The sequence below is a fragment of the Mobula hypostoma genome, chromosome 22, assembly GCF_963921235.1.
Source record: "Mobula hypostoma chromosome 22, sMobHyp1.1, whole genome shotgun sequence".
Classification (NCBI taxonomy): Eukaryota; Metazoa; Chordata; class Chondrichthyes; order Myliobatiformes; family Myliobatidae; genus Mobula; species Mobula hypostoma.
The window spans coordinates 40,269,358-40,284,393 of NC_086118.1; the positions used below are offsets into that span (position 1 = coordinate 40,269,358).

A 15,036-nucleotide genomic window follows, 5' to 3' on the forward strand; every position below is an offset into this window, starting at 1 on the left:
ATGATTAGATAATGTATTTTGTTCATCTGAGTGATAAGTCCTGTGCAGAATTCTGAGGACATCTTCCTTTTGAAATATTGTTAACTGATCTGTTGCATCGACTTCAGAGGTCATTTGGGGGTTCCATCTATCATTTTATCTAGCAGTGGCACTTAGAAGGATACGGTACTGATGTTTCAGTATCGATTGTCCCTTGTGGTTTAGACATTAATTTATCAAAACATTTTAACAGAACACAAAAATAATAACTTTAACAAATATGACGCACTATGTAGTTTGGGAAGCTGAATTTGATCTTGGATGTAATGGCATAGGATTACTTTTTTTCGTAACAGTGAAAACACCTTCTGTTAGCGAAAACAGGTAAGTAATGTAGGTCTTTCGTAACAGTGAGGTTTCGTAAAGTGAACGTTTGAAAAGCGGGGGACACCCATACTCCAAGATGGTTCATTCCTTACTGTGCTTTCACATCTTCCCCAGTAATCCTGTTTCGATCATGGTGAATGAAGTAAGGACAAAGTGAGTTTGACTTGTGGAAGTTGACAAAGGTGATGTTGGAGAGGTTTTGGCATCCCATGACCAAGAACTGATAGATGAAGAGCTGATGCAATTGGAAGAGGAAAGGATAACAATCGAAACTGAATGCAGTAGCGAACGGACCGAGAGTGAAGTCGTCCAGGAACTGAACGTGAAGCAACTGCGTGAGATTTTCGCTGCAATGATGAAGTATGACTAACTTTGAAAGGGTACGTCGGTTTAGGGCATATTTGCAAGATGGTTTGAGTCCTTACAAAGAACTGTATGATCTAAAAATGTGCGAGGCTAAGCAGTCAAGCAAACCTTCCACGTCAGCCACAGCAGACGACGAACCTCGACCTTCGACATCGAGGCAGGCAGTCATAGGAGAAGATGACCTGCCTGCCCTGATGGAAACAGACGACACCTCAGTGTCCTACCACCCCAACCCCCGGCCATGGACAGATACTGATCCGTGAAGAATGCCGCGGTAGCCGGGAGGCACCCAGCATATCTTTAAGAAAAAAAGCCGAAATAAACAAGCTAATTAATTAGGTGCCGGCAGGCTCTGATCTGGGCTGACATTTGTGTGCCGAGCGGCACCTAATTAATTAGCTTGTTTATTTCAGCTTTTTTCTTAAAGATGTGCTGAGTGCGTTCCAGCTACAGCTGTACCACTGCATGCTCCGCGGATCGGTATCGGGTCGCTGCCCGGAGGGTGGGGGCCACTGCACCACCCCAACCTCCGACGACTCAGCCTAACACACTATCATCAGTGTGCTCGATGTCTTCCCGATTCCCGTAAGTGATACTACACTGTACATACATTACTTCTACTTTATATGGGATGTGTATTTTTAGGTGTTATTTGGTATGATTTGACAGCTTCATAGCTTAAAAGTTACTGGAGAGAGTGTTTTTGACGACGGTGTTTGCGCCATGTTTCTGCCGAGAGTGCTTGCAGGAGACTTTTGCTACGGAGAACAGTGCGGCAATGATTCTGGAAAAGTATTTCTACTTTATATAGACTGTATATTCATCATATTTCTGCTTTTACTATATGTTACTGTTATTTTAAGTTTTATGTGTTATTTGGCATGATTTGGTAGGTTATTTTTGGGTCTGCGAACGCTCACAAACTTTTCCCATATAATGGTAATTGCTTCTTCGCTTTACGACATTTCAGCTTACGAACCGTTTCATAGGAACGCTCTACCTTCAGATGGTGGGGGAAACCTGTAGTCATACAGAGGGGTGGTGTGTTTGAGAAGTATAGTGTTGAATGATAGAATGAAATTGGCTTTTTTATTCATGCTAGAGAGTTGAGATATAATAGAGGCTGAATAATTATGAGGAATTTTGAAAAAGGGAAAACATGGATTGTTTCTTTAGCAGAAGCATTATGGAAACAAGCTCCAAAAATGGGACTGATATTTCAAATGGAACAAAATGGGTTTGGGGAAATGGAAGGCAAGTAGCACAGTGATCTTACAGAAACCTGTGCAAGTTCATTGGATCACATTACACAATTCTGATTTGTGAAATTCTGGAGTATTGCATGTGGATCTATATAAATTAATTTGTTTCCTGGTGTCTGGTTTCAGTTCATAATCATTTTATTGTTCATTAGTGATTGTGAATGAAAAGTCTTTTTAGGTTTAAAAAAATTCTTGGTTGTTACTGCCAAAATGTTTACTGCTGTCATAAACCAAACGCAGCAGTAATACAAGTTACATTATGAATCAGGAATCAGAGGTGAATGCAACAGTAATAGAACATTCTTATTTTAAATGTGAATCTTTCAATATGGGTTTAAAAACTTAAAGAATTAAAATTGTAAGTTGAGTTGACTGTGCAGAATGAATGCATATCACACACATTTGCAAATAAATTAAGATGACCATTATCAGTATAATGTACACAAAATAACAAATGAATTGATAATCCCTGGAAATAAGGACTAGATGACAGAGATATTTGCCCTAATCATTTTCTCTTGCTCATGGAGCCATCGGTTATGAAAACTCAGCAAAAATCAGCATTTTGTTTTTTTTTGTTGAAACATAATTACTGCCAGTTAAAAATATCAAGTGAATTAGAGGCAGCTACGGAAGTAAAACTCATTCATCAGCTGATCTAACAACTGAAATGCATCTGTGTAGTCAGGAGAGGAAAGCTGATGTACTGTAAATTGTAAGTTACATTGAGCCTCTTTCTAACAGTACATTACATAATAATACCTTAAAACTTGTAAATAGTTGAAACACATTTAAAAAGGAAATAGTCATGATAGATCTGTTAGGTTCTCCCCCGCACAAATTCATTTGGTAGAATGCATCATTGCAAGGATATTCCAACAAGTGCTAAGATCTTACCTGCTTGATGGTGAGAAGGACCTTCCATGTCATATTGTTCATACATAGCTGGAGTCTCAATCCCATTGCAAGCTACCCTTGGAGTTCCTGTTGTGTGGATGAAGCTCTCATCTTTCACTTGAGACGCGTGTTTGTAAAGAAGGTTTAGTAAGGAATACTTGATTACTTGCGCGCGCACTGGAATAGACCCTTTGGCCTAATCCCAAGCAGCTACATACCTCCTCTGTGGGATCTTCCCAGGGAATCCTGATCTTTCAGTACAAGGACTTGTTTGCAATGAAATGCTGTAAACTGGCAATTGTGAGACTAGTTGCTAAGGCATATCTGGAAACTTGGTGCAACCATCGTGAAAACTTGGGAAAGGCCACAGTATAAGGTCTTGTATAATGGTGTCAAATTGCCACAACAGGGCTGGGCCTTGTATGATGGTTTGGCAAACTGATAGCAGCTTCAGTGTCATTCTCTTCAAACCACTGCCTGATTAACTTGTGGTTGTTTGGATTCTGACGTTTTAAACCAAGGTTCTTTCAGATGTCAGGAAAGGGGCACAAAGTTTGTTGCTTCACTATTTTATTAAGCATTAATAGAACAAAGAAAATTTAAAGCAGACAGTAACAGGAGCATATGCTTGTAGCAGGGGTGAGAGAAGAAACAAAAAATAGCTGAGCCGTAGGATCAGTTTTTTTATGTTCCATTGATGAGAAACATTTTATTCAGATTTGCAGATAAGAGTAAACCAATCGGATAGCTTGTGTTCAAATGCAATACCAAGAGAAGTTCCAGAATCATACAAATGTAACCACTGGGGAGCACACGCTGAACAATTGCATATACATACTGAAACTACTAGGAAACATACTAAACAGTTACATGTGTATAAGTATTTTTATTTTTTTAAAAAAAACCACCAGGTAACTAATAGTTGAAACTGCAAAGAAAATAACAGCTCAACTGTCTCATCTAACATGGACAAAGCAGCTTTTCTGGACAAATAATGTACAGTCAAAGCAAAACAGAATGTTTTATAGCAACTGGGCTTTTGCAGCACTGGAGACAGCAAAATCCTCGACACAGTGATACATGGTGCAGGCATACACAAACGACCTCAAGATTAGAACTATCTTGTGTAATTCTTGTATATTTATATTTTGTACAGACTTGTACATGCATCAATGTGTGTATAATTTACTTTGTTTCTCCAAATGAAATGTAAGACTTGCAGTGTAGGGCCAAGGGATGGACCACATTTGTATCACGTTATTGTAACACTGCAAGCATGACTTCTCTGCATGAAGAGTGGCTACCAGGTGGCCACCTATACCCAGTAAGTCTGCACTGTGCTCCCATCTTCGCACAGCCTATGGCAGTGGGGCAGGAAGTGGAAAAGTGTTTGCAGAAATGAACCGTTTCGACCATGCAGAAGATTTTCTCAGCAGTCTGCAGATCTATCCCAATCTGCCTTGCCAGTCTTGTCGCATATATGGAGTGTCCATAACTTGGGCATTTATAACTCTGTGAGTGCCTGTATGTGTATTAGTACTTAGTCTCTGTTGCCTTTTTGTTTTTCAGGCACTGTTGCGGTGGATTGAGGAAGATTCTGAATCAATAGTGGTATCTCACAAACCCACTGAAGCATTTAAAGAATGGAAAGAATGGTTGTTGCAGTGTTTGCAGCTTTTGGAGGAGTGAAATTTAATCAATTTGATTCACTAGGTAATCAATAGGCTTAAGAGCTTTGGAAGTCTGTTTAAAATTTTTTTTAAATGCAACTAAATGCAGAATGACAAGAAGCTCTTAAGTAAGTGGTGTATGGTGTGAGAAATTTGTAATATTTTTGGCTTATTGAAGTTCTGTGATATTTAGGGAGTTTTAATAATGAGACATTTTTAATATGCAACTTTGAAAATGTGCATTATCAATGTCAAATTTGTTGCTATATGTACAAGTGTAATTTAAAAACTTGGTTGGAAAGAATAGTTAATTCTTAGAGGAATGACAAAATCTTGCTTATGTAGATCATGTGTTGTTCATGTGTTCGCAATTAGCTGTGAAGGATTAGGTCATCTCTAGTTTAGGCCTTGGAAACTAATCTTTCAAATTGAGTTTTTGTAACTGCAGCACTGTAATTAATGCTGTTACGGTACAGAAGAACAGATTCATTTGAAACTGTAATTATATTGGCATTAGGTTGCTGGTATTAAATGACTTAGAACCTAATTTCTGTGTTTTCACAGTGTGTTTTATTAAATGTCTGTCAAAGGGAGGTTATTTTGAATTACTGCTTTTTCCGTGCATTTGAAGAGCTTAATTTATGTTAATCAACTTTGACATGGGAGTGGATAAATTCATAGTGATCTGATGCCCCAAGAATCTGTTTATTGTTTGGTTTGTGGGTACTGTGTGATCCCTAAGGAAGCCCACACACATAAACTAAAAACAAAAAAGCAGCCTTCTTACTTGATGTCAATAAGGAGCTGAATGCTTGGCCTGAGGTCTGTGCTGCAAGTTGACCTGAGCTTTCTCTGTTGCAAGGTATACTCACTAATGTAATGTCTGGAAAATGAAAGGCATTTTTTTTCTGTGGATTCAATGGACATTTCTAATCCTATTTCCCTTCTAATAACTGCTGCTGTTGAGTTGCTTGGCTCTAAGAAGATGCTGATTACTGATCTCCAGATACTTGTTTTGTTACCATTCAACCCCAGTTTTCTAAGGTACCTGTTGGCCATTATGATGCATGACAAAAACGTGCATAATCTTGATCTGTTTTAAGAGTAAAGATGGAATTTATCATGATTTTCACCAGATATTCATTTCTTTTTTTTTCACATTTTGAAGTATCCCCAGCGCTTTGCATGAACTTTGATTATAAATTTTCTTGCTGTTACAGTTGGACTTTTTGAAAATATGCATAATATTGTTTGTTATTGAAGGATTAAAAGGATGAATATAGATGTCTAAATCAGATTGATGTTTCCTGAAACAGTGCCTATGGATGCAAAAGCTGAAGTTTTGGAGGAAACTGTTTGCTGGCATTATTTCATTGAGCATGTCAAAATTGCTTGCTTGCTTGCCAAAATCACCACAGACCTCAACATTCAGTTTCAAATTCTTTGTAAGTTTCATTGATAATTTGGGAAAATTAGTAAAATCTTGTTAGCACATCTGTAAGCAGAAAGTGAAATAATAAATGAGCAATTTTACTTGAGGCAAGATCTACACGACTGGGGTAATTATTTATTGAAGTCTTAACTTCCTTGTACCTTCTCAGATAAAACCTTAATAAGATTGAGGTTCCTTTTAGGAATCAGTACTTCTAGAATGTTATCAGTCAGCAGCTCGTGTGGATATAGGCAAATCTTAGATGAGGTAAAGAGCATATGCTTTTGAAAATGCAGAACTTTATAGGTTATATCATTATAGTTAATGTTTAAGAACAAATATGACAAAATGTAGTAAAAGATCTTTTCCAATTTGTGGACCGCAAATTTTAGGCACAATAAATTTTAAGTTCTAGCATTATTTGAACATTTTACATAAAACAAAAACTGCAAGCTTCTATTCAGTCACATGAGATTTAACACCTGGCCAACCACACTTCCTTTTTTTGCTATGTGAAATTGTACTGCGTAGCTGCTTGCTTTCTAAGCAAGTACTAATTTTTCTTTCCATACTTCTTAAAATATGAAATCTTGTAATAGATTTAGAACATTTTAAAAGTAGTTTACGTAGGATTTTTTATATATACGTGGAAGAATGCCATGTTTTTATGTTGGTGTTTAATTATCAAAAACATATTTTTCACTTAAATGTTGCAACTGAATAAAATTTTTAATTCTGTCTCCTATTCAGAATAGCATAGAATACACAGGACCATTAAAGCTGTTGGAAGCTTGCATTTTCCTCCTTTTGTTCTTTTTATGTTGGTAACAATACTGGTTTGCCTGTTCCTAACAGCATTTGAAAGGAGGTGGTGAGCTACATCCTTGCACAGTTCTAGTCCTAATGACATTGAAGCTCCAAAGGTTGACAGGGAGTTCCAGAATTTGAACCCAATAACAATTAAACAGCATTAATATATATTTTCAAGTCAGAATGTCATGTGACTTGGAGCTGAGTAGGCAAGTGATGTTTCTGTGAGTCATTTTCCTTGACATTAAAGACACCAGGCATAGGAGGTGCTTTTGGAGTCTCATAGGTGAAGATCTACAGTACGCTTCAAGCACTGTGGCCTGGTGGTGAAATAACTAAGTCTAGTATAAGCATCTATTTAGCATTTGCTTTTAACATTAAATTTTACATTAAAAAATTTACCCCAGGTTAAAGTGGGAAATCAACCCAGAGACTTCTATACACGATTCACTTTAGTGATTTAAGTTTTCTGACCTCACTTACAAACCTAATGAATTCACTTGTCATGTTCTACATGTTTTTCTTATGCAGTCTGAGGCTACTTGGGGTGACAAAGTAGCATAGTGGTTAGCTTTAGGCTTTGCAGTACAGGCGACCTGGGTTCAGTTCCCGCCCCTGCCTATAAGGAGTTTGTACGTTTTCCCTGTGACTGTGTGGGTTTCCTCAAGGTGCTCCATTTTCCTCCCACAGTCCAAAGACATACCGGTTGGTAGGTTAATTGATCATTGTAAATTGTCCCATGATTAGGCTAGGATTAAATCGGGGGATTGCTGGGCGGCATGGTTTGAAAGGCTGGAAGGGCCTATTCTGTGCTGCATATCAATAAATAAGTAGATAAATAAATACCCCAAACATGAGGAAATAAATACCCCTTTGAGTTTGTTCCAGCTCTCAAAGCAATTTTATTAATATTATTGCCCTATTTCCAGGAACTTTTCTTTCACAATTACCCATCAACAACCACCCCCTCCCAAATTCTCCTGCCACCCACCTACTCCACATTAATTTGTAGTCATCATTTCACCTAATAATGAGCATGTTTTTGGAATGTGGAGGAAATCAAAGCACATCACTGTTTTTGGACATTCACACATTAAAGTTTCACCATGTACCGCCCATGTGTTTTCTCTCACTGTCATGGCAACATGCTGCCATTTTGAGCGATCGGTATGACAAATATGTAGTTGTTGGAGCCTTTCATTCATTTCAAGTAGTAACTGTACAGCACAATTTTAACATATGGAACTAGGAACACAATATAGATATTAATAATTTGGTTTGGTGAAGTTCAATACTTTTATGTGGGTGGGTGCTATTGTATTGTAGCATGATACACAACAAGTTTAACACACAGCACGCATCAAAGTTGCTGGTGAACGCAGTAGGCCAGGCAGCATCTCTAGGAAGAGGTACATAGAAACATAGAAAATAGGTGCAGGAGTGGGCCATTCGGCCCTTCGAGCCTGCACTGCCATTTATTATGATCATGGCTGATCATCCAACTCAGAACCCTGCACCAGCCTTCCCTCCATACCCCCTGATCCCCGTAGCCACAAGGGCCATATCTAACTCCCTCTTAAATATAGCCAATGAACTGACCTCAACTGTTTCCTGTGGCAGAGAATTCCACAGATTCACCACTCTCTGTGTGAAGAAGTTTTTCCTAATCTCAGTCCTAAAAGGCTTCCTCCTTATCCTCAAACTGTGACCCCTCGTTCTGGACTTCCCCAACATCGGGAACAATCCCCCTGCATCTAGCCTGTCCAATCCCTTTAGGACTTTTCTAACTTCTGCTAATGCCCCACCTCCCCCTCGTACCCCATCCATTATTTATTTATATACACACATTCTTTCTCCCTCTGTCCCTCTGACTATACCCCTTGCCCATCCTCTGGTTCCCCCCGGCTTGTCTTTCTTCTCGGACCTCCTGTCCCATGATCCTCTCATATCCCCTTTGCCAATCACCTGTCCAGCTCTTGGCTCCATCCCTCCCCCTCCTGTCTTCTCCTATCATTTTGGATCTCCCCCTCCCCCTCCCACTTTCAAATCTCTTACTAACCCTTCTTTCAATTAGTCCTGACGAAGGGTCTCGGCCTGAAATGTCGACTGTACCTCTTCCTAGAGATGCTGCCTGGCCTGCTGCGTTCACCAGCAACTTTGATGTGTGTTGCTTGAATTTCCAGCATCTGCAGAATTCCTGTTGTTTGCATGTTTAACACACAGTATGGTAATGGGGTGCCTGTTGATCTTTGTCCTGGATTATGTTGAGCTCCTGAGTATTGTTGGAGCTGAACTCATCCAGATAAGTGCAAGTATTCCATCACAATTCTGACATGGTGAAACGGCTATGGATTGAGAGGTGTATCTCTTACTATAGTATATCCAGCATGAGAGGTGATGATGAGCTGCTATCATGAATTGCTGCAATGAAGATACTCCTACAATGTTAAGAAGGCAGCTCCAAAATTTAAAGTAGCAATAATGAAATAAAATTGATGTATTTCCAAATTGGGATATTGTATGATTTGGAGGATCATATGCAATAGATGGTTATGTTGATGAGTAGATTCCCATATGTGTTTATGTCTATCCTCATGCCTCCCCCTCTATGATTTCTCGTTAATGTGCTGTACCAGAGCAATATTAGCTGAAATTCTGCAAATGTAGTGTAACTTCTTGTTTCCGGACATGGGTCTTTTTTAAAAATCCTATTATCTTCCTCATCACAGTGTCTCTTTACCCCTCATCTCCCTGATTAATACATAGAATGTAGAACATTGCAGCACACCATTCAGCCAACCATTTGTGCTGACTTTTGAACCCACTCTAAGATCAATCTAACCCTTTCCTCCTACCTAGCCCTCAATTTTCCATCATCCATTTGCACATCTTGAGTTTTTTTTAATGCCCCTAATGTATCTGCCTCTACCACCACCCCTGGCAGGGTGTTCAGTGTACTCACCACTCTGTTTTATATAGTCAAAAATCTCATTGTGAGCTTTATAACTTTGACATTCCTCCTATACTTTCCCTCAATCACCTTTAAATGATGTTCTTTCGTATTAGCCATTTCCATCCTGGGGAAAAAAATCTTATATTTTACACCTCTATCTAGACACCTGTCATCCTCCTCCTCTCCAAAGGGAAAAGCCCAAACTCACTGAACCTTTCCACTTAGGAAATCTGTTTTGGTAATCCAAGCAGCAGCTTGATAAATAATCTCTGCACTCTCTTTAAAACTATCTATAATGAGGCGACTAGAACTGAATGCAATATTCTAAGTGTGGTCTGACCAGGGTTTTATAGCATTCCAGCATGACCTGTGGCTCATGAGAGCTCAATCCTTGACTAATGGAGACCAACACATCACATGCCTACTTAACAACCCTATCAACTTGCGTGGCTATTTTTCTGGATCTGTGGATGTGGATGCCAAGATCCCTTTGTTCCTCCACACTACTAAGAATCCTGCCATTATCTCTGTATTCTGCTTTCAAGTTGGGCCTTCCAAAGTGAATCAATTCACACTTCTGGCTGTTGAACTCCATCTGCCACTTATCAGCATAGCTCTGCATCCTGCTGTGACCGCCAACAACCTTCTGCACTATTCACAACTACCAATCTTACTGCAAACCTTTTAATCCACCCTTCTGTGTCCTCATCTAAGTAATTTATAAAAATCCAAAGAACAGAGGTCCCAGAACAGATTCCTGAGAAACACCATTGGTCACTGACCTCCAGGCAGAGTACCCTCTGCCTTAAATATGTAAATCAATTTAGTATCCACACATCCAAGTTTCCCTAAATCCTTTGCCTCCTGATTTTCTGAATGATCCTACCATGGGGAACCTTATTAGATGCCTTATCAAAGCCACTTACACTATACCCGCTGCTCTACCTTCATCAGTGTGCTTTGTCACATCCTCATTTGTTTATTGTCACCATATAACCAGATATTTTCCCCTAACTATTAGGAAGATCAAAGCCCTCTATGGTTCATGTCACAGCTGTACACTCCTGACATGTCAATCTCTTGCTAGCATCTGTTTCACACTGAAGCATGGTCTCTCACTTTCATATTTAATCCAGTGTTAAGCTTTACCATATCTCTGTGCCATTAGTAACTTATCAATCATACATTTATTTTCTCTAATTCCTGATCAATCACATGTGATTCCAGACAGTTTCTTTCATTCTACCTTTAATAAAATTTGGGTTATCAAAGATAATTATTTGTCTTACCATTTCAGTTTTATTCAGTTATTGACTTTGGCTGCTGATTAAGGGATACCTCAGATTTAAACATTTACAGCTATTTTGTCTGAATCCCTTCGGGGCTTTTGCCTTTATCAGCAAAAGGGAGATTGAGATCATATTTCAATGAGAATTCTTTTTCCTGTTCTGTCTTTACTGCATTACCTTTTACCTCTATCCATTTAATTATTCACGCAGCCAATACACAGTTGTCAACTTGATATTAAAAGGGGAAACCAGAAGCTGTGGCTGTACATTTCTGAGATCCACTGTTGGTTTGGGGATCACCTTGCAAAGTAGTTTCACTTCATCTTCCATCTTCTGCAAGAGGCAGGATCTCTTGGTGCCCACCCATTTCAATTTCCATTCTGACATGTCTGTCCTTGACCACCTCTACTGCCCTGATGAGGCAATACTCAGGTTGGAGGAGTAACACATGTTCCATCTAGGTAACTTCAGCTTGATGGCATGAACATTGATTTCTTTAACTTCTGGAAAGTTCTCCTCCCTCCCTCTGTTGTGCAATTCCCCATTCTGATACCGCCTCTCACCTCTTCCCATCTCACCTGCCCATCTCCTTCCCTTTCTTCCATGGTCAACTATCCTCTCGTATTAGATTCTCTACTGTTTCCACCTATCACCTTCTGGCTTCTCACTTCCTCCTCTTTCCCCCACGTACCCAGCTTCCTCCTCATCTGGTGTCGCCTATTATCTGTCATATTGAACTCTTCTCTCCCTATCCCCACTTCTGTGACATTCTGACTTCTGCCCTCTTCCCTTCCAGTCCTGATGAAGGGTCTTGGCCCAAAACAGTGACTATTTTGCTCCCTGGATGCTGCCTGACTTACTGAGTTGTTCGAGAGTTTTCTTCCTCCGTCAGTTCACTCCATCTATGCACCAGCTTTCGTGTGATGTAGTTGTCCTTCATGTCCCTTTTCAAATACCCTGTCCCTTAAATCTATGTACTGTAGTTTTTAATTCCTGGAATTTGCTTTCTTTACTGATTTCCTGCTCTATTGTCCCATTCCCTTCTTGCACCATTTTCCCTTCCAATTGCAGTTGATACAATACTTGTCTTTCTACCTCTTCGCTTCCTGCTATTCAGAGATCTAAACAGTCTTTCTAGGTGAAGTAATGATTTATTTGCACTAACAATCGAGTGCACTGCATTCAGTGTTCACAATATGGAAACTAAACACAGATTAGGTGATTGGCTTGTGGAATACCCATGGGGTGACCATGAGCTTCGCGTTACTTCCCACTTGAATTTTTCATTCTAGTCCTACTACATGAATACCCAACATAATCTTGAACAGAACTTTTATCATCTGTCTTTGGCACAGTGCAGCTTTCTGGAGTTGGTACTGAATGCTAGAAGTTCAGTTAACTGAGACTTTGTAATGCATTGATCAGACCACATTTGGAATATTGTGAACGGTTTTGGGACACATATCTAATAATATGTTGGCATTGGCAAATGGTCCGGAGGAAATTTACAAGAATGATCTGGGAATGAAAGGGTTAATGTATGAGGAGTGTGTTGATGGTTCTGGGCCTGTATTTGCTGAAATTTAGAAGAATGACGGGAGATGTCATTGAAACCTACCGATTATTGAATGGCCTAAATAGAGTGGACATAGAAAGAATGTTCCCAATAGTGGCAGAGTCTAGGACTAGAGGGTGCAACCTCAGAATAAAGTAGGATACTTTTGACGAGATGAAGAAATCTTTAACCAGTGGATGATGAATATGCTAAATTCGTTGCCACAGATGGTTATGGAAGCCAATAACTGAGTACATTTAAAGCAGAGGTTGATGGGTTTTTGCTTAGTAAGGCATCAAAAGTTATGGGGGAGAAAACAGGAGAATGGGGTTGAGAGTGAAAATAAATTAGCCATGATTGATGGGCTGAATGGCGTAATTCTGCTTCTATATGTTCTTATGGTCAGTCTTCCATTTGTATCTGTTTGTCATCTGTTATATTGGCTTGGCTTGTTTGTTGTTTCTCTGCCCCTTACCCTTTTTTTCTCTCTCAGGGAGAAACAGCATTTTGTTTTTACATTCTGTTTCTCTTTCATTTTTGTTCACACACTCAAACTGCTTCCATTCACTCATTGACCAGATGTTATTTATGGCCTATCCCCATGCACAACCCCTCTCCAACTATCCTTGCAGCTTTACAAGCTTCGTTTGTCTCCCTTCCAATTTTGACAGTGTTTGAACCAACGTAAGGTCTAGTTTCTCTTCCTGCAGATGCAGCCTAACTTATTTCCAGCATTTTCTATTTTCAGATTTCTAGCATCTGCAGTTTGCTTTTATTTTCATTTGCCTTGTCTCCCATCTTCAAATCTAACTTAAAAAGCTAACTTTGTTTTTCTTTCCCAAGATACTGTTTGACTTACTGGATATCTCCAGCATTTTCTGTTTTTATTTAAGAGCCTTTTGCTCTTCTGTAGCTATTACTTTACAACTTTATAACTCTTGTGCTAAATGCTGCAGCTCAAAATTGTAAAGTTCACAAAGAATATGCATTTTGACTTAGTATAATACTCCTGATTCTGAAAGGGCATCTTCACCTATGCACCTCACCTTTCCCCTGTGCTCTTTTTTCTAAACCTTGTTCCTTCCAAGCAACCAGAGACCCAAATTGCTTTTTCCAAGTAAAGTTGGGTTTCCTTCTGTTGTGTTGCATTTTGTGGACTCTTGAATTGAAATCATATGCACATTGAATCATTTGCAGAGTACCTCCTCTTAGTCCATTAGGGCAATCCTGAGCATTCAGTCATCTTAATTCTCCATTCCATTTCTACTCCGTTCACCACTACAGAAAACTATCAGGATATCAGAAAAAGCCATTGGCTTCAGTCTACCATCACTGCAAGACTTGGATGCGTTTAGGACAAAGGATTATGTAGGAAAAATCATTGTGGACATTATCCATCCAACAGACTGCCTTTTCCAAAAGCTCCCTTCAGGAAAATGCTGTAAGGCTATTAAGGCAAAAACACTGCCAACTTAAAAGTTCTTCCTCCAGGCAGTTAATCTGATCAACCATTCTAGTTATGCCCCCCATGTATTACCCCAGTCACTGCACTGCACTGCAAACACTTTAAACTACTTTTTATAAAGTACATGCTTGTATTTATGTTTAGTATGCACATTTTATTCCATATCTGTACTTCTAAATTTATTTTTATGTAATTCTTTATTCTGTATAATTGTCAAAAATTGCGATTTTATGTTGCATATACCTCCAGTGCACCACAACAATTTCCTAAAACATAAATATGTTGTATACAGCGAATAAAGTTGATCCTTTGGTTTGTGACATTATTGCACTAAGTAACAGCACTTCGATTGCTATTTACAAATGTGCAGCCCTTGGGACTGCTATTAAATTCAGCAATTTCAGATAACCAGATTTTTGTATGTGTAAGGACTAGCTGCCAGTATTGTAAGGTAATCTACCTTAGTTTTGTTGTCTTCATAGATCTGCCTTATCTGCTGAATACTCAATTATTGCAATCCCTTTTGTTTCAGATTTTTGAGCAACTGGTGTGCTCTGTCTCTCAGTTCCAGTAGGTTCATTTGTTTCTTATAGTTTTTCTAAATGCCTTAATTTATCTACTACCTGAATAGCTCCAAAAATGTTGGGTCACATCTGGACAATCCTGGTCTCCACCCTACTACAGACAGTACTTCGAGTGTCCCCACTCTTCCAGTTCTGCAACTGAGAAACCATTTGTTTTCTCACTTTCCAAGTTCTGATGACCTAATATGTTAACTGTGCCCCTCTCTACAGAAAGCTGCCGTGCCTGCTGGGTATTTCTTGCATTCTAATTTTTTTGGCATTGTTATTGCTGTATTCAGGTTATGTAGTATTATTGAAATGCTGTCTTTCTAGTAAGATGCTAAACTGAGTATGCTTTAGCTTTGGATTTAAAAAAAAGAGATCCCATAGAAAGCAGGGAAGTTCTCT

At 39.1% G+C, this 15,036-nt stretch overlaps 1 protein-coding gene across 4 annotated transcripts in view; it reads left to right on the forward strand.

Moving 5' to 3' along the window:
• Nucleotides 1–15,036, forward strand: part of LOC134360299 (archaemetzincin-2) — a 144,835-nt gene that overhangs the window by 22,228 nt on the left and 107,571 nt on the right. For 3 of the 4 annotated variants that reach the window (XM_063074507.1, XM_063074505.1, XM_063074508.1), the window contains exon 7: nucleotides 4,461–6,121. In XM_063074507.1, coding sequence (XP_062930577.1) covers nucleotides 4,461–4,580 — 120 coding nt within the window. In that variant the 3' untranslated portion in view covers nucleotides 4,581–6,121. Of the gene's footprint in view, nucleotides 1–4,460; nucleotides 6,122–15,036 lie in introns of those variants that run through there. The other variant, XM_063074506.1, reaches the window with a different exon arrangement.